This window comes from Zophobas morio, unplaced genomic scaffold, assembly GCF_036711695.1.
Source record: "Zophobas morio isolate AGI-343-1 ecotype UQ-CSIRO unplaced genomic scaffold, CSIRO_AGI_Zmor_V1 ptg000205l, whole genome shotgun sequence".
Classification (NCBI taxonomy): domain Eukaryota; kingdom Metazoa; phylum Arthropoda; class Insecta; order Coleoptera; family Tenebrionidae; genus Zophobas; species Zophobas morio.
Window position 1 is genome coordinate 242,216 of NW_026972309.1, and position 18,298 is coordinate 260,513.

Genomic DNA, 18,298 nt, shown 5'->3' on the forward strand with positions numbered 1-18,298 from the left:
AAAGAATTTAGTGAGGGCCTCCAGATCTTAAAAGAAAGCAATGCAGGTGTCAACTCGCCCATTATTTATCCACTACGCCAGAAATAGTTTTCTGTTGAATCTTCTTTTGCGTTTAACTCCGCTCACAGGATTTGTATTATAAAAGATCCGTTGGAGGTCATTTCGTTGTTTACAGCTGTGCTTCCAGAGAGGTTTAAAAGCTACTGCATTGAGGAAGATAACTGCAGTACTCTGTATTTTTTTTATCGTAATATGTTTTTCTATAGTATGCTACTTTGTAGCTTTAAGCGGACTATCCGAGCTTGAGATGCGCGCCGCCTTAAATGCTCTACTCGATTATCTGAATGACCTAAAAAACCACTTTGCTGGTTTCTCGTTATATACTACTGCACCTTTGGTCCGTATTTATAACTTTTACGCCCACTCGAAGCTTGTTATGACCAGCGAAGCAGAATGGTCGATTCGACTCTGTTTGTGGTGCTGTTGTTGCTGTCTTCTGCGGAACTAAAGCTGTTTCTGTCTACGAAGAACTTCTGTGACTTTGAGTTTGTTGTTGAAACACTGGTGAAAAATGAGGTATAAAAATCGCTGTAGGCGACTGGGCGCTGTATCCTTATCCGCTCCTCTATTTGTACTTAAGCTTTATGAGGAATTGGTGCTTTTTCTCATTAATAGTGGTGAGCCTGAAAAGGGGCTTCCTTTCATAATTGGGTATAAAGTACATACACTTTTTTCATTTTACTTACGAAATTAATTATTATTATAAAGCAATATAAAGGAGATCGATAGAAAGCTTTTTATACAATATGTGAAACATTTGTATCCCGGACATCTTAAGTTAGTTTTTGAGTGCACGGCTACGCTTTTAATAGCCGAGGATTTTAACGATTGGTTTCAGGTTGTAGTGCCAATACTTAATTTTTTATTGCTCACTCGCTTCTTGGTAGATTTTTGTGGCTGAAAATGTTCTTGCATCAAAAATTTTGCCCTTAGCACAGGACGAGAGAGATCGGGTTATTTTATAAAGTTTATTTATTTTTTTCGTTCAAATTAGTTTTAGATTCACTCTCAAACACTTGCATTCGCCGAGTTGCATGCTCACTCGTTAGTATTACCTTTATTGGAGCACATGGTTGCCGTGGAGAACGCAGCGGTCAGCTTGCTCTTTTTTATGGTTTCGATGCCCGCTCCTTATAATTTAATAAGCTGGCCTTGAATACCTGCGAAATCAGCGGCGAATCCTTAAAACATCTGCAATGGCTTGAATTACTTCACACTAGACTCGCTGAAAAGTACATAAGCACTGTTAGCGCGCTTTCCATTGATCGTGCGTTCTTACTGCTCGCCAACGCTTGCTATTGCAAACGCTTTTCTTTAGTAGAAGAGGCAGAAAGTCTGCGTGGCAAATTTAGAAACTTTTTAAGAAGTTCAAATCATTATGCAGTGGATAAGCTACTTTCCATCGAGGCTATGAACAGCAGTAACTTCATAAAAATTATTTAGAGGATTTTTTAGTTTCAAGTGCATATTCGCTCCAGTTTTTTTGGAGGAAAAGGCCATTATTCTGGAGAAAAGCGGCCGCCATAAAGCCGTAATTGATCTCTATATTAATAAACTTCGGCGGGTGGACCTTGCATTGGAGTATTGCAATTCGGTGTCAGCCACCACCGCGAACCCCGATCTTTTTCTCGATGTGCTCTGCATGTAACTCTCCTCTTATTTTTTAGTTTACCGGACTAAGAAAAAAGTTTGAGAAACCTGTTTAGACCGAATAAGAATAAGTACACTTTATATTATTAGGCTACTTGATTCGAGATCGCCAGATCTCGGCCCCTTTTTAGAGGTTTTGACACGCAGCCGCTTATCGTTGGATCCTTTGTACGGGCGGACCTGCTCTATTTAAGTACACTGTTTAATAAATTTATTCTCTAGGAAAGTGCTCGAACTCCTTCCAGAATGGGTGACTGTTGAATCTGTATATCCTTATATAAGCCAATTGCTTCAGGAAACGATTACAAAAACCAGAGAGCAACAAGTTTTAAAAAGTTTGAACAAAGCTAAAAGACTGAAGGTTTGTTTTAGCCTGTCTGATAAGAACTCCGCTAATTTTTAAATAACTGTAAGCCTTTTTTTTTAAAGTTTTGCTGCTGTTAATCTAAACAGGCAGAAGAAGCTCTTTTAAACCTTCAGAGGCGTTCAGTTTTTCTCTCTTGTGATTCACCTTGCTATCTTTGTAATAAACGTTTAGGAAACAGGTTACCGTCTCTGAAAGATAATGCCGGGACCCGTAATAGTTTTCATGATATGATAGTGTTCTGATTTTAAAGACGGACTTTAACGTAGTCCACTACGGGTGTTACCACAATGTACCGCTTGATGAATAAACACGAAAGCTCGAAGGAAGCCTTTACATGAGCCCCTACGAGACGCCCGATGTTCCTATATTTCATACCAGGGCATCAAGCTATTTAGTTACCGGCTTTAAATATATTAATCAGTTAGACTAGAACTTTCTAATTTGCATCAATTTTTTAAAAAAAAGTTTAATTCTTAACAACTTTCGTTTGCGGTATCATTTTATTTATATTCTCTCTCCCTCTTCGAGATGAATAGCTAAGCAAAAGGATGGCTTTAAGTGACTTGTTATAAAGTATTCCTTTTTTCTTAGACGAACAATCAATATTACTGAATTAGCAGTAAAATTACTTTTATATAGTGTAAAACTGATAACATTCTGCTCTACTTCTGCAAATAGAATAAGAGCATTGGTGAACATAATTAACAACGTCTAAAGTGGAAATACTTTAGTATTGCTTTAAGTTATGCAGGGTGAAATATTTCTTAATGTATTTTATTTATATTAGCATGACAGGCATACCAGCAAAAAAAAAAAAGACAACCACCAGCTTTTAATTATATAAGCACTGATTTTGTTTTCTTCTGCCTTGGTGTTATAAAAAATCACTATAGCAATAAATGTTACAAGTTGTTTCCAAAGCAGTCATAGTAATAAAGGTAGCCACCTTTTCTGTGTACCCAAGAACAATCCTACGAGCCCGTCCGAACATTGCAACTTTAAATATAAATTAAGGCAAGCGACAGTTCCCTATCAAAAATCTCCAAACCCTGGTTTGTAAAGGAGGGAAGCTATAAAATAATACTATGCCTAAGGAAATATTAATTAAAAGGTCAGCTACTGATATAAAGGGAACTAACCATCTCAAAAAAAAACCAAAGTTGTCAAAACCTATTAAACTTTCCCCTTTTTATCCAGGCGGTTGCCAACAATACTTTAAATTATAAGCCCAGGCTTTTTAGTTACTGATAACAAAAATAGTTCAAAATTTAAGTCAACTCAACATGTTTAAAAGAGATGTTTATAGCCTTTTACTTAAAATAAAGTAAGTGAAAAGTCGACTTGCCAGATAAAACATTAAAATAGACTTTATTATAGCATAAGTAGCTATCCAAGAAGGGCTACGAGTTACCCTTTAATCATTTTTTGACCTTTTCTTTGCTCTGCGTAAAGGGCGCGCCGACGTCTTTACCCCGTAACTTGACGCCTAACAAAAAAAAAATTCAGACACTAGAGAAGCAAACATAATAACGAGTGACCTAAAGCTTTCTCAAGCTTAGCTAATATTTGTTGATCAGGAATAGCCTTGCCACTTTCATATTCGGTTATCACAGTAGGTTTCTCGTTAACTTTGGTGGCTAAGTCCTTGTAGAGGAGCCATAAAAATTAATATACTAAATAACGACAATTTTTCAACTTTTTGAGTTAAGCCCTTAGCGGCTCTAGCTTGAGCAATGGCTTTAGCTGCAGCGACAGATACCCTCTTAACAGCTAAGTTCTCAGATTGTTCAATTTGTACGGGATTAACACCAGCAGATCGCTGCTTGTTACTCATTGCGGGAGCTAAAATAAATTACAATAAAATTAACCAAAAAAAGGAAAGGAATATGTAAGTAAAAAGGGTATTTGTATAAACTTAAGCATACTTTTTTTAAGGGTGTGCCCGGAAGAATCCTTCTGTGATGGCGGCTTAGAAGATTGGGGATTTTTAGGTGTTTCATTAAAAATTATAACCCTGTCATCTATCCAGTTGTTGTTGTAAGGGGCCATGGGTCTAAAATTAAGTTATGTAAGCAATCGAGAAAAACTCGAGAAGTTATACCTAAAAAGGGGCATTGTAAAAAGGTTAAGGATGATATTAAAATATAAATCAGTAAATGTAATGGGAGCTCAGAAGCCAGCCACGTGCAAAGTGCTAGGTTTCCGCCACGCCAGAAACGGAATCGCAATCTTATAAATCTTTGGTGGATTATTAACAGAATAGAAAACGGGCTACTCCCTTTTGGATAAGGGGCACCTAGTTGGGGAGGTCTGGTTGGCAGTGTCGCTGGCCAGTGTCTCCAAGTGGCCTCAGGTCTTGTGCCTGAAACTGCCTCTATCGACGGTGGTTTTAGCAGGTTTCCACCACACTAGGCCTAATGGTGGAAGCCCGGGCCGGATATCTCCACTTTTCCAGTCTTCAAGAGAGTAATTATAGCTCTATGAAGTGCGTACACTGGTGGGCACTCGTGTCCCAAAGCAGCTTAAGGTCTCTTATGAAGGCCGACCGTAATATGCCAATACAAAAAAAAGGCATAACATAAACTTGACCTCTCAAAAAGATGAACCAAAAACTATTGGTCTTCTGACAAATGGCTATATGAAGTACGTATTAAAAGTAATGCGAATTAAAGATAATAACTGGTACTGAAACTCAGATAATTTTATAGTAGTCAATAGTATTGTTATTTAAATTTTTTTTGAAACTTTAAGTTGCCTTTTAACTATTGTAAATATGATTAAACCATTTAAAAACATCTAAAAAAATAATTTAAAAGCTTTTTCTACGAGGTAACTTTTACAAAGTAGTGACTTGGATATTATTTAAGTTCATGGTTCCGAGTTAGATATATAACATAATTTGGTGATATACCGCTAGGCTCGTATTATATAAAAATAAATTTTTTATATTGTTTAGTCAGTTAAGTGTGACAAATTATTTTTAATGTGAAGGTATAAATTGTTCACATATCCCAACCTTTTGTTTGGAGTACTTTTTTTCTTGCTTACTTAAACAACTTCATCTTGTGTATATATGTGAACAAATAAGTTCATGTTAAGTAGTAATTCTCTGGTTAGCCTTTCCATCGCTTTGCTAAATACTATATTTTTGCTAACACGAGGGTAAAGAGGGCTGGCGAGCAGCAACGCTGGTCGGTGCGTCCAGAGCCCCATACCTTGTATTTGAAGCTCCTTCCTGGTGGTTTTTAGTGGTTTTCTTCAACCCTAAGCAAAATGACGGGAATCCAAGCCCGATACTCATCTTTCGGGGGATGTATGAGCACCCCTTTGCACTTAAATTAAGATAAAGCGATCTGCGCTCGACTTAATAAGCATTCGCAAAAGTTAGTTATAAAATCTTGGAAGTCAACAATATTTTCGCTTCACTCCGTCAGGATTCAGCGCTTTTATTGTCGTAGCCTAACATTGGTTTAAAGGGCTAAAGTTATTGTGTAAATGAGAGTTTTAGTCTAGAGGAGGGAGTAGTATGGTAAACTAATATAGACTGGGCAATAGCACTCTTTGAAAGAAAAATATTGATTACCCAATCCTTACTTAAGGGATAAAGAAAGATACGTTTTAAACCACTGAGCACACAGGCAAGCCCTCATCAAACAATGGTCATATCTCAAGTAAGTTCCACTAAATAGTAATATTTAAGCCTAGACCTTTAATTATACCCCCGTAAGAAGGCAGTTATGTTACGAGGCTTATAATCTCCATCCATTTCTACACACCTTTTACATCGACCTTGAAATACCACGTTGATTTTACAGACTGAATAACTTTAAGAACTAATATATTAGAAACAAATGAGTGTAATAAATTATATTATTTTACAAAGAAATATTATATAAAGTTAGTTTAATATCAAGAAAAGCTGTAATAATTTATTACTACTTTCGAGTCTACTGAACTATATAACGCTCGTCACCTAACTAATACTAACAGCATCAACGCCAAAAAAAAAAAAACGAAAAAGCGCGACATTTACAACATCTCTCAAATGTTTATTCAGGATTGCGCCCTTAGACGGCAACCTCAAATCCCTTTATCCCCTCACCTCCTTCACTCTCAACTATGTCATAGATATTGTTGAAACTCAACCAAGTCTTAGCTTAACGAGCATCTTGTCAAGAAATTTAATGTTCTACGTTCACTATGTATAATTATAATTATGTACTTAGGTGTATATTTGTTATAATATTACCTTGTTGATATTAGTTGTTATATTGATGCAAAGCAATACAATAACATAATATTGATTCTACTTTCTTCTTTTCTACTGGTTAGTTAAGAGGTGAGTTTAAACAAAGGAAACCGAGCATTTAAAGATAACAGTTGTATCATTTGTTGATTTACAGGCAGGGAGTCCTCGAGAAAAATACAAAACAATACGTTATCTAATATAATGAGGATATACTATAGACTTTAACGTAATATAATTATGTAATCGAAGAACTGGGAGCACTAAAAATTTATATGATAATTTTAAACACTCTAGGAGCACCAAACCAACCTTAGAGAAAATAACTAGAGAGTAAAAATTATTGTTGCAACGCGTGCAGCTCTCAGTTCTTATACTATAGACACATTTTAAAAGTATTTGGTCATGGCTCAATAAGCCTTTTCTGATCTCTTGTACGAAATTTATATTTTACTGGAATTTAATTACACTTGTAAAGGTTATACGTAAACAATTATATCGGGCGTTTAGGGATGTCATAAACAAGCGATTTTGAGCATTAACGTACGTGCAAAATAAAAATTATGGATTCTATTCGTCACTGATAGGTTCTCTTCTTCGATATTTTAACCGCTGGAGTGTTCACATAAATTCTGTTACGAAGTCCTAGTGGCATGTCATAACTTTCTTTTTGGTAGAATTGAATATATTCACGGCTTGCGAAATTTCTTTTCGAGAGTCGTGCTAATTCTTCAGCCCCTATAAAGCTTCTTTTGTTCGAAAAGTAAAAAGTAAGTTGTTTGCTTTCTCTTGTTTAATCAGTTCCCGTTAACTTTGCTTTAGTTGATCTTTCATGAGGTAAAACTAGTGTAATAGAATGAAACAATGAAACAAGAATAGGGGTTGACCTTATTTCTCTTTTTACTGGCATGCTACGGCCGGTCTTCTTGAGACCTTAAGTCCCTTAATCAGAATTTCCCCCTCTTTTGCCGCGATTGGAACATGAGTGTCCACCAGTATACGCTCTTTAGAGAGCTATAGTAATAACTGTCTGGAAGGACTGAAAAAACGGAAAATATCGTGCCCGGGCCCCCGCCATTCGGCCTGGTAAAGTGGTGAACAGCTAAGACAACCACCGGGAGAGGTAGGCCTTAGGCACAAAAACCGAGGAAACCTGGAGACACCGGTCAGCACCACACCCAGGCAGGCCTCCCCGACTATGAGCTCCTCACCAGAAAGGATAAGTTTGAAAGAGACTTCATTTTAGGTTTATATCGCTTTTAAACATAAAATTTACGAATTACGGTAAAATTAAAAATGCTCGAGAGTATTCTCAATTACAAATTATTTGGAGATTTTGGTAGCTGGTAGTCTATTATAGCGTATATGTGTATATATCTGTTTTTTTTTATTCTTTTTAAAAAAGGCAGTGGAACTACTGCTGAGATTAGGTTTAACAAAATGGTTCTATGTTTTCTCTATATTTTCTTATTTGGGCATTTTTTGTTTATACAATCTAAAGAATCCGCATCTATGTAATCTAAAAAGAATATATATTAGGCAAATACTAACTTTTAATAAATAATCCACTAAACTGTCAGTTGTTCGAAGTAAGAGAGTTAAATATATTGGAGCTATGCTTGACAACTAACTAAGCTGGACGAACCAAAGAAACCATAGCCGTTTTATCTTATACTACGCAGAAAAAAAAATTAGCTTCTCTTAAACAAATCGGTGACACCCTGCTGATGGTCTATGCCTCTATTGCCAGGGCTTCTTCCTTAAGCGAATATATTCATCCTCTCCAATTAAAAAAAATGCGTTCTGAGAATGGTATTCGACTTCCCTTAGTTTGAACGCAAAAGCCAAGTACACGGAGAGTGTAACCTCGAGGTTTTTCAGGGATATCTTAATAAAATTTTACGGATCTGATTTACTAGAGCCGGTAATCACCATAGCATACTGATTAGACCAAGTTCTTGACTATGACTCTCGTTATTATAACAATCACCTGCGGCCCAAACAATTTTTAAAAGAAAATATGGCTAATATTATAGTCTATTTTATTAATTTATTAATTTATATTAATATATAAAGGTTCTAGAACTTAACAATTCCATTTCGTGCAATGTTTTTTTATTTTTTTTTATTTTTTTATGCTATTAAGTCTTTATTGATAAAGTCTACTTTGCTAGTATGACAAAGCTCAAACGTCTTAGTTAATGGAGTTACGATTTGTTAAAACCGCACCCTCATTTAATAAAGGGAAATTAGACAGTAGCATTTGATAATGAATCACTCCTGTAGTAAGCTAATGCTATCATAACTAATTAATTAATTAGTAATCTTTTTTTTTCTTTTCTTGTTCTTGTTTGTATATACAGTATATATATCTTTCTTATTAATTACTTTTAAAAATTTAATATTTTGACATCTACTGTCTCTAAAGACATGACAATCAAGGTCCTAAAAGTAATGTTATAGGAAATGAGAATGAAGTTATGTAATGTTAATATCATATTCTTAAGAAAAACCCGTGCAGTGATTCTGTTTTTCTATTGTTTTTTGTTTAAGACAAAATCTCTAGGTCGTTGATGAAAAGACTAGTATAAATAATCCCAGAACTTCAGTTTTTTATTAAAGATAAGAGTTTTCTTCTAAGGGAGGCCTCCAATTATAGTTTTTGGGTTTTCATATTTTTTGCTTTGTTGAGCATAAAACATGTTATGGCTAGTTATAAAATCATTTCTTTTTTTTTTTATTTGAAGTCGGTTACATTACGTTTAAATTGACATGTTTTTGTATTCTGTGTTTTGATTAAATATATTTTAAAATGTTAAATTTAACGTGAATATAAAAACTTGTGATAGATACAAAATGTGTAAAGATAACTAAAAATGAAATAACCGGAGCTAAGTATTATGGTACCGATCAAGCTTTCTGTTAATCACATTAATTTAAATGCAATAAATTCTTAACAAAATTACTTTTTATAGTATATTTCTTGTTTTTGGCCAATTTTATAAACGAAGTTCTACAGTTCCATTATTGACTGAATTGCATTTCTGTAATCTATATTTGTTCTGTATATACCACGTACCCTATTAATTCTTTGTTTGGATCCTGTACTCCTTTTTTAGAGCTGTGTTATTTTAGAGTTAAATTCAAGGTTTATAATTTTCATGACTAGAAGATCGCAAGGTTCTTTGAAGATACAAATATACTTTTTAAGAGCTAAGGATAGCTATAAATAAAAAAAAAAGATAAAACTAAATAAAGTTTATAACATGAAAGAGGTTTAGGCATATAAAGTCATATCTATCTACAGGCGAGAATAGAACTTATAACCAAGAGCTTAATTATCTGTGGGGCTTAGCAATTAGTATTCGTGGAATACGAAACTAAGAATTTAAAAGAGTCAAGCGGAAGGCGCTCTAACTAAGAAGGTAACAAAACCAGCCCTTATATTTATTTTTTCCTTATTTGGTTAACGGTACGCACCCAACATATAAATTGTTTAAATGCTCATCTCAAGTTACCCAATCAGATTAGCTTTCATATTGCTATTTAATTTAGTAGCATTATTTTATTCACGCGAGAGCGCGTCTTGGTCTAGGACGGATAATCCCCTATTCCATATCTAGTTGAAGATCTCACCAAAGGGTGGACATGTTTATTACACCTGTTAAAGGTAGTTATGGACAACGCTTTAATGTACTCTTTCAAGGGTTCAATATTCATATCCCGACTACCACAAGGTATTAGTGAATCCGCAACAGCTTACTTGATACTTTAAAATATTGCTCGATAAGTTTATAAGAGCAGTAACCCCATGCAAGGGAACTTTATATAATAATTCCTTGTTTATTTAATTAAATACATTCATATGTTTAAGGAAAAAATATCCACAGTCAGCCTTTTTGCTTTGTATAGTATGTAATCTATATATTTCGCCCATGTTAGTTTGTTGTCCACTATCACTCCAAGATATTTTGCCTCAGAACACCAAGCAAGCTCAGCACCACGTAGAAACAAAATTTCTAGGCAATTTTTTGGGTTTAGTTATGAAAGGCATTTAGGCTTTTTTATGTTAATTTTTAATTTCCAACTATCGTACCACTCGTAGATCTTATGGACTAAAGTATTTAGGAGGGCGCAAAGTAAGGAAGGAAACTTAGAAATGGAAAATAAGGCCACATTATCGGTAAAAAACCCAATGCTTCTGTCTTTGATGGCTGGAAGGTCTGCCATATATATAAAAAAAAGTAAAGGAGACAGTAAGGTGCCTTGACGCGCTCCTTTATTCGTTGCATGTACACTAGTTAGGGGAATTGGTAAAAAAGTTGGGCCTGCTCCTTTTTTTTAATTAAAGCCTTTATTAATTTTTTTTTTTCAACTATCCGTAGTATTTGGAGTGTCGTAGAATGTTTGTTTATAAAGCCATGCTGCGCAAGAGGTGGCACATATCTTTGAAGTACAAATTCTTTGAGTGTAAGCGAAATAATTTTTTCATATATTTTTCCGATGGAAACAGGCTAATGGGGCGATACTCACTATATTCATGTGATGAAGGAGTACACTTGGGAAGCAGTACTACCACGGCCAAATAATTATATTGGTGATTCGCACAAAACAAGATCTTTTTAATAGTTTTAAAGCTTTGTTTAATATGTTCTCTCATCCTGCAGCTTTCCTGTTTAAAGGTTTTTTAAAATGTCTTCCATTTATTAATGGTTACGAAACTTAGAGTTTATGCTCCTCTTAAATAAACTCTTCGACAAATTTTGACATTTTCAGTCCTTTGCGTTTTCTGCCAGTAAAGGTTAATACAGTTATGCTTTTTATTTAGCAATTGCAATTGCTTTCGCTTTGTTTCAGATATCATATAGTCTCAAGCCGTCAAGATGGCAATGAATATCCTTTATTTTTTCAAAATTAATTGTTGTTGTCACAGAGTTAAATTTTGTCCTAAATAGAACCATAAAAATCTCCTAGTGCTTTAGTAAAGGGTCAAGTAAGTGAAAGGTGTTTTTAATCTTGTGAATTGAAAATTCTATTATATTTCCTTTTTTTGAATTCGCCTCTTCAAAATCAGCACTTTTATATCAAAAGGAACATTTATTTTGTTGAGTGTAATTTGGGTGCCCTTTTTTATTAGACTGCTCTAGGGCATCGTTTGTAGCGTTCTTTAAATTAAGGATGCTGCTGTCCTTTTCTTCTACTTAATTAAAATGACTCTTTTTATTTATAATACTCTCGTAATCGCCTCAATGTAATCTGGAAAATCGTTTTGATTGCATCGAAACCGTAAAAAAATTCTAAAACCACCGGGTTATGATTTAACGGTAATTCATACTGCTCTATCTAATACGTCCGATCAGTATCTACTTGAATAATGTTTAGGTTCCAACTAAAGCTAAGTATTACCTAAACGCATACTTTCTTAAAAAACATCCATTGACTTCTGTCTTTTTGATATTCTGAGCAGGATGAGTTGAGGAAAAGATCCTAGTTCATAAGTTTTAATGCAAATTACCATTTTTAGGCAATTTTATGATTATTATTGATTATTTCATTGCTTTGTTGTTAGTATATAATGAAGGTTCACGAATAATAAACGGGCAACCGTGTTAATTTTTTTTTAGTGCTTTTTTTGTTTAATCACATCTGTACATCTATATATATATACATTCGTTTTACAATTAATTTTATAGGTCGTAAAGGTTTAGATACCAGTTAGTAAAGGTCTAAACACCTAACAGGATGTTTTAATTTGAAATCCCTGCTGCAATAGCTGAGGTAGTATTTTCAAATATCATAGTAAGTGATGTACCTGCAGTTATGTCAGTTTTCCCGGTGCAACGATGTATGTAGATTCGCCAACATCTTCAATGATGTCATCCTAAAAGTTATAGTTTAGATCAGTGTGAGGGACCAGTGGTAAGGCTTAGATATCTGTTTGAGCTCTAAAAACGCAAATACGATTATGGGCGATTTTGAAAATGCATTCAAATACTAAAATTATTGTGCCCAAAAATATACAAGCATTTAGGCACAAGCTAGATCATAGAAGTAACCAGTGTTAGTTTGACTTCACGGACCACTACTCTGAGATTGCGCGACAATGCTCTAACCACTTGAGCTAAGGTGACATATCACATTTTCGGTCGAAATATTACATAATTCGTTAAACCAAGTTTGCGGTTGGTCAATCTGGAACATTTGAAGTCGTTCTTGCTCAATTAGTGCTAAAATATATTGACCAAAAAGCTCGTAATAGACTAGCGTGCCATTATAAGCAATAAAAATCTCACTAACAAATAATTCGTAAAATCCGGTAAGGATACATACTCTCTCATATCTCAAGGGGGTATGAAACACATTTTAAGAAAAGTTTAATGTTCTAACTAAAAGCGTCTTCTTAGCGCTGGAAGAATAACTTGCGAATATAAGCAGGGTATTAGAGATATGAGATTCTTAATTAATAAATGTCTTCTATGTACACGAATCGAGTATTAAGATCCATAAGCGAATATAAGTAATGAAACTGTTAAGATTTCCGGAAGCTTTACCAATTAATAGCACGTGACTTATTTCAAAATAAATTACGCAGTTACATATTTGTAACTTTGTTTATTTGGCTTATCAATTATTGTATTATAACATTAGAACGTTTCTATTAAAGCTAATAATCTGATCTTTTTTTAACCAAAATTTAGAACTAGTAACTCCGCCTACGTCAAAAACTTTGTTGAGCTTATGTTTTATACGCACTCCGTATTTTGAATTAAGAAAGGAGAGTAAAAATAATGGCAGTTACTTCAGGAAGATATAGGATGGCGTTTTTGCTTGCCTGTAACAGTAATAAACGAAATGCTCGAAAAATATTCGTTTCTAATTTATTTTAAAAAAGATCTCTGAAGTATGATTTAAAAAATGTTTATAACAATGGCATGGTATCATTATTTTTAAAATGCATATTATATTCTAACAAATGGGTTAAGAGACAACGAAATAAACGTTTTAACAGTAGCGCTGGACTGAACCACTGGTCTACCACGGTCATCAGATTTAGAAGGTTCGAATCTACTAAAAAGAGATTTTAAAACGCAGAGCACACAAAAAGTAAAAAAAAAATAAGACAATACTTGCTCTTAAAGAAATCAGTATAAAGTAACCAATATGATTCCCAATTCCTTCATTCTCACTGCAACTCTATTGAGCCTTTTCTAGAAAATTCTTTATTTTTGTACGAAATGTGCGAAACTTTCAACTGTTAACTGAAAAAAGGGCGGTCATCTTCAGGGAAGCTTCACGCCCGCCAGTAAAATTTTATTTTTAATTCTTAAACGAAAAGATTAGGATTTTAGTAAGCTTTTCAGAAGAATTGAAAGGCTGATTGGTTTACTGTTAGACCTTAACTTGCCAACCTTCGCTTTTTTTCCCCTAAAGTATATTAAAGTATTATTCTATATATAACTTGTTATACTTTCTTATGCCCTTTACAATTCAAAGATGGAAATTTATGGGCGTTTACAGCGTTGAGATTTCTTGTCTAATTTTATTGTAAAACTGTATAAAATTTCCTTTAATTGATAATCAGTGGTCTCATAATTACACATCAGTGTAGAAGATATAATATTTGTAGCTAAGCGGTTAGGGATAATAGAGATTGGTAATTGGTAATCGATAAAAAAATTTAAAGTAAATAGTGTAGTCCCGCACGAATTTCAATAATTTAGTTAAAAATAATTAATTTCTATTCTTTTATCTCATTCTCCTTTACCCTTTAAAAAACTAAGCAAGCATGTAAAACTGGCCTTCGTCTAATTGAGTTTCATACGTTTAGACGCTGAAGTGTTACAACGCTTCATTCAAGCAATTTTCCTTAAAGCGGGAATGGAGTATAACTTTGAATTCTTTTTAGATAAAAACTGTGCAGTAGGATTTTGATTAAGTTGAAAGCTTCACGAAAACCCAAGAGTTCAATTTTTTTAAAAAATATTCTAAAATCCACAAGACTTTACTGCGATAGCACTACAGTTGAAACAAAAAGGCTTCTTGCCTGATAAGCAAAAAAATCCGTGAGCAGAATGTGAAGGCAAACCCCAAAAAAAATCAATTATAAATGTTCTACAGTAACTTAGTAGGTATTTAACAAATAATAATAAGTAAAAAAAAATCGAACAATTTGAAGGATGGCCACCGCAAGGGAATAATTCCTCAGTTAATTCCTCAATATTTGAAGATTGCTTAGCAGAGATTTCAGATAAAATTGGTGCACCCACATCAACTTCTTCCCCTTCTTCTTCGCTATAATCGTTCCTGCCTAATTGTAGTCAAATATGAGCAAATAGATTGACGTAACACCCATATATGCCAAATAAACCAAAACCTATAAAGTAAAAGTCCTCAAAAGCAAGGTGACGCCAAATGTTATCTGAGTAAGACGGGTACGATGCCAAAGTTCCTTTATCCTCTATAATTTCCAAATTCCTTAAGTCTATTACATCACTTTCATCAACTTTATTATACTAAAACAAAATCTTATAAAACAAAGAAGTTTTATAAAAACTAGATAAAAATACCTTAATACAAATCTCATAAAACTTAGAATTTAAGCGTCTTTTAATTTCATCCCTGCTTGCCTCCATTTAAGTTTATATTTCGCAAAGACTCTTCTTATAAAAATAAAAATGCTTTATACTATTACTTAAAACAATAATTAGATGTTGTATATAACCAAAATCCTCTAATAAAGCTTTTTTTTTTTTAATGATTTTTGCAGTTCTCGGTAAGTCGAGCGCAGATCGCTTAGACTTAATTCGGGCCAAATAACCGCCCGTACCTCCCCAGGAGGAGTATTATGAATGTTCTGATTTGCTGTGGGGAAAGTTAGTGGTGGGTGGTTAGCCTCCCAGTCACCCTCCGCAGGCCAACCAAGGTCCTGGAGGTTTAACTTCTCAGATCGTACGGGTTAAAGCGCTTTTCGCCGATGCACTCCCCCCTAAATAAAGCTTATAGGCCTATATTTATTTTTAACGTGTTTGTATTGAAACTATATAAACCAGTGAGGACACACCCTTTCGTGTATATTCCACGATGAAAACAGCATATATATTCTCTACGTTAAAGTGGTGCAAAGCTTTATTAAAAAAGGATCATAGAGCGAAAAAAATAAATATTTAAAACACCTTAATTAAGCTTTTAAAAAAAGTATTATTAAACGAAAGTAATTATTAAAATAAGTAAAAATTTTATTACCGCCTAAACAAACCAACTCTATAAATGAAATACAAAAATTTATTACATTCTATAAGTTTGCTATAAACATTATAAAAAAAATCTGATCTACAGCAATTACTTTATAAGAAAATACTGCATTAATATTAAACAAAACAACTATTAAAAACTGAAGTCGTTTATTAGGAATTCTCAGCCTTGATGCTTGCATGAAATACTTCAAGTTGTTGAACCGCAACAAAAATAAACTTAACATTTTTAAACTTTATTTTTCCTGATTCTTTTCTAATGCTGGATACTTCATTCTAAAATCGCATAAGGCTACATATTAACAGGGCCCATGGCCAGTTAATTAATTTCAGATCGAATAAATAATTTTGTTGTTTAGATAAACTTACTGAGATTATTTCCTGGTACTATACTAATCATAATGTGGTTTTTAAAGAAAATCTATGAAGCAATTTTTTATAAAAGGGCTTTTGGACAGGGAGGTTTAAAAATTACACACACGCCTAAACAAATTAAACACACAGACATATCAATTAAAGATAAATTAATTAAAAATAGCATTAACTAAAGTTTTAAATAAATGCGATTTTAAACAATTTGGCAGGAACTGTGCTATACAAATATGGTAATTATTATTAAACCTGAAGTATCTTATTAAGAAATTATATTATACTATAAAATTTAACCTAAACAAATGTGCATTTTAGCTTTTGTAAAGGTGTATAAATGGCTTGATTGCCAATAACAAAATAAATTTTAAAAAGCTGTGCTTCTGTCACTTTTATCTGCAATTTATGTGAGCGATGTGCCATTGCCGTTAAATCCACACCCACGAAATACCTACCCCGATTGTACGACCGTTTACTCTTCGCTGAAGTCTCCCGCCTTGCTATGCAAGCATCTATAGCGCTACCTTGACCCCCTTGCTGCTTGGCGCCGTAATTAAGAAGTTTCTATAAATGCGATGAAGAGAAGACGCTTTTAATTACTAAGAAACGCATCCCTTTGTTGGCATGAAGACTCCGTGGTGTTCTCAAACGAAATACTTAGAAGTCATCATTGACAACAAAATTTCCTGGTAGCCACATGTGGTCTATGCAATGGCGAAGGTCAAAGCAACTTAGGCGCTGTACCCTTTACTATGCGGTAAGAGCATGATTTCTCTGCGAAACGAACGACAACTGTATAGGTCTTAAACCCAGTCAATAATGACATATGCTACTCCACTGCAATAGAGACGGCACATCAAGTGCGACAGAACAAATTGCTGCGTGGGTTTGTGCGAAATGAAGCTCCTCACCAGATCCTGCAGCTGAACCTTTTAGAAGTATTCCTCCAACGTTATGCCAGTGCCCTTTACGACAGGTTAGCCAGGCACACTAATTGCCTGTTGGTGAGTGAACTTATTTACGAACAATGGGAGGGGCGCGTTATCACCGCCCAAGTGCCGCACGTAAGCGCTAGTTTTTATTTGTTAATATCAAAAAATTACACCTTTTAGTTTGAAAGCTACTTTGTAATAAGTCTGCATCAAAAAAAAAAAATCTGTGTAAATGTGTATGAAAAAAGTATGTTAAAGCGAGGATTGACCTATTGACCTGTCTCGGTTTGTATTTGTACCTTTACAAAAGGTCAAAATTTACAATAAATTTAATTAAACCAGATAAAAATTTACTTTGTTTAGTTTGTATCCAATTAATAAGGTGGGTCTAATTAAATTTTTAGCGCTGAAATATTAGTTTCTCTTTTCTTGTATTATTATTGGTTGTTTCTCAGGTTTCTGATTGGATTAATCACGGATCGTTTTTCCGGTGAAAAAATCTAGAGGGTTTAGAGTTTTGTATGTTTCTGTTTATGTTTACGTTTTTAATGGTTGTGTACTTTATACTTAAAGTATTATACAATATATTGTAATCTATATTTATTTTTTTTCTTCAAGTTGTGTTTTGTGTTTTTGTATCTTGTGTATCTTGTGTTTTAAATTATGTCTTAGGTTTTGTGTATACTGTGTTCTTGTATCAGTCTGCGATTACTCCTGACTGGGAGCTCGAGTATTCGAAGTTTTTTGACTCGATCGAGCACCAGCAACTTTCATTTAAAACAAAATAAATAAATAACAAAATATCTACGAGAAAATAGAGTAGGCCTCTCCCCCCTTGTATGGTGGTCAAGCTATCAGCAACCATCGAAGAACTAACAACAAAAATAGATTTTGTAAACAAAGAGATTTCCGGACTGAAAGTAAATTAAACAACTCCGGTTTTAATGCTTCAAAAAAGCGAAAGGACGGATCTTTAGCTCAGAAAATCCTAATTCTAATAAGTTTTAACAGTGACGATTGTAATAAGAATGATAATATTAACTATAGTGGTGAGGGCGATAGTAATAATAATAACCAGTTATATTCTTATTACTAAGAGCAGTAACAGTAGTGGTGACACTTTTGAAAATAACAACTTCACCTCAAGGGATACCCGAAATGGCAACAAAATTTTCCACTCAAGTTCCGACGACTTTCGGAGAGCCACAATGCTTTTCACCAAAAAAAAATTATTTTTTACTCCTCTCAACTACCTGAAGAGCGAGTAGTTAAATAATACACTTTTCACTATTGTTAGCCACGTGCGTCTATCTATATATAATTTGTCTAATAAATTTGTTTATACATTTACCCCCACCTTGAGTATACATATTTACGTTTTTAAAGCTACTACCCGCGTTAGTGCCATTCTAGGAATAACAAT

General features: G+C 34.0%; 2 protein-coding genes and 1 long non-coding RNA gene across 3 annotated transcripts; 1 reads left to right on the forward strand and 2 right to left on the reverse strand.

The window, feature by feature from the left end:
- Nucleotides 1-7: 7 nt before the first annotated feature.
- LOC135146002 (vam6/Vps39-like protein) lies at nt 8-2,488 on the forward strand. Its single transcript, XM_064078142.1, has 15 exons — nt 8-46; nt 146-226; nt 282-368; nt 431-576; nt 641-711; nt 769-898; nt 948-1,013; nt 1,061-1,153; nt 1,207-1,327; nt 1,379-1,480; nt 1,539-1,704; nt 1,801-1,878; nt 1,933-2,071; nt 2,164-2,255; nt 2,312-2,488. The coding sequence occupies exons 3-15, from the start codon at nt 308-310 to the stop codon at nt 2,382-2,384; spliced, it is 1,338 nt and encodes a 445-aa protein (XP_063934212.1). The 5' UTR covers nt 8-46; nt 146-226; nt 282-307; the 3' UTR covers nt 2,385-2,488.
- A 961-nt stretch (nt 2,489-3,449) lies between these two features.
- On the reverse strand, nt 3,450-4,272 carry LOC135146020 (vegetative-specific protein H7-like). Its single transcript, XM_064078173.1, has 5 exons — nt 4,179-4,272; nt 4,003-4,130; nt 3,774-3,919; nt 3,616-3,721; nt 3,450-3,563 (listed from the first exon to the last, which is right to left on the reverse strand). The coding sequence occupies exons 1-5, from the start codon at nt 4,190-4,192 to the stop codon at nt 3,496-3,498; spliced, it is 462 nt and encodes a 153-aa protein (XP_063934243.1). The 5' UTR covers nt 4,193-4,272; the 3' UTR covers nt 3,450-3,495.
- A 9,840-nt stretch (nt 4,273-14,112) lies between these two features.
- LOC135145974 (uncharacterized) lies at nt 14,113-14,810 on the reverse strand. The gene is made up of 3 exons (XR_010283633.1): nt 14,698-14,810; nt 14,491-14,631; nt 14,113-14,367 (listed from the first exon to the last, which is right to left on the reverse strand). It is a non-coding gene; the product is annotated as an uncharacterized LOC135145974 (long non-coding RNA).
- Nucleotides 14,811-18,298: the final 3,488 nt, after the last annotated feature.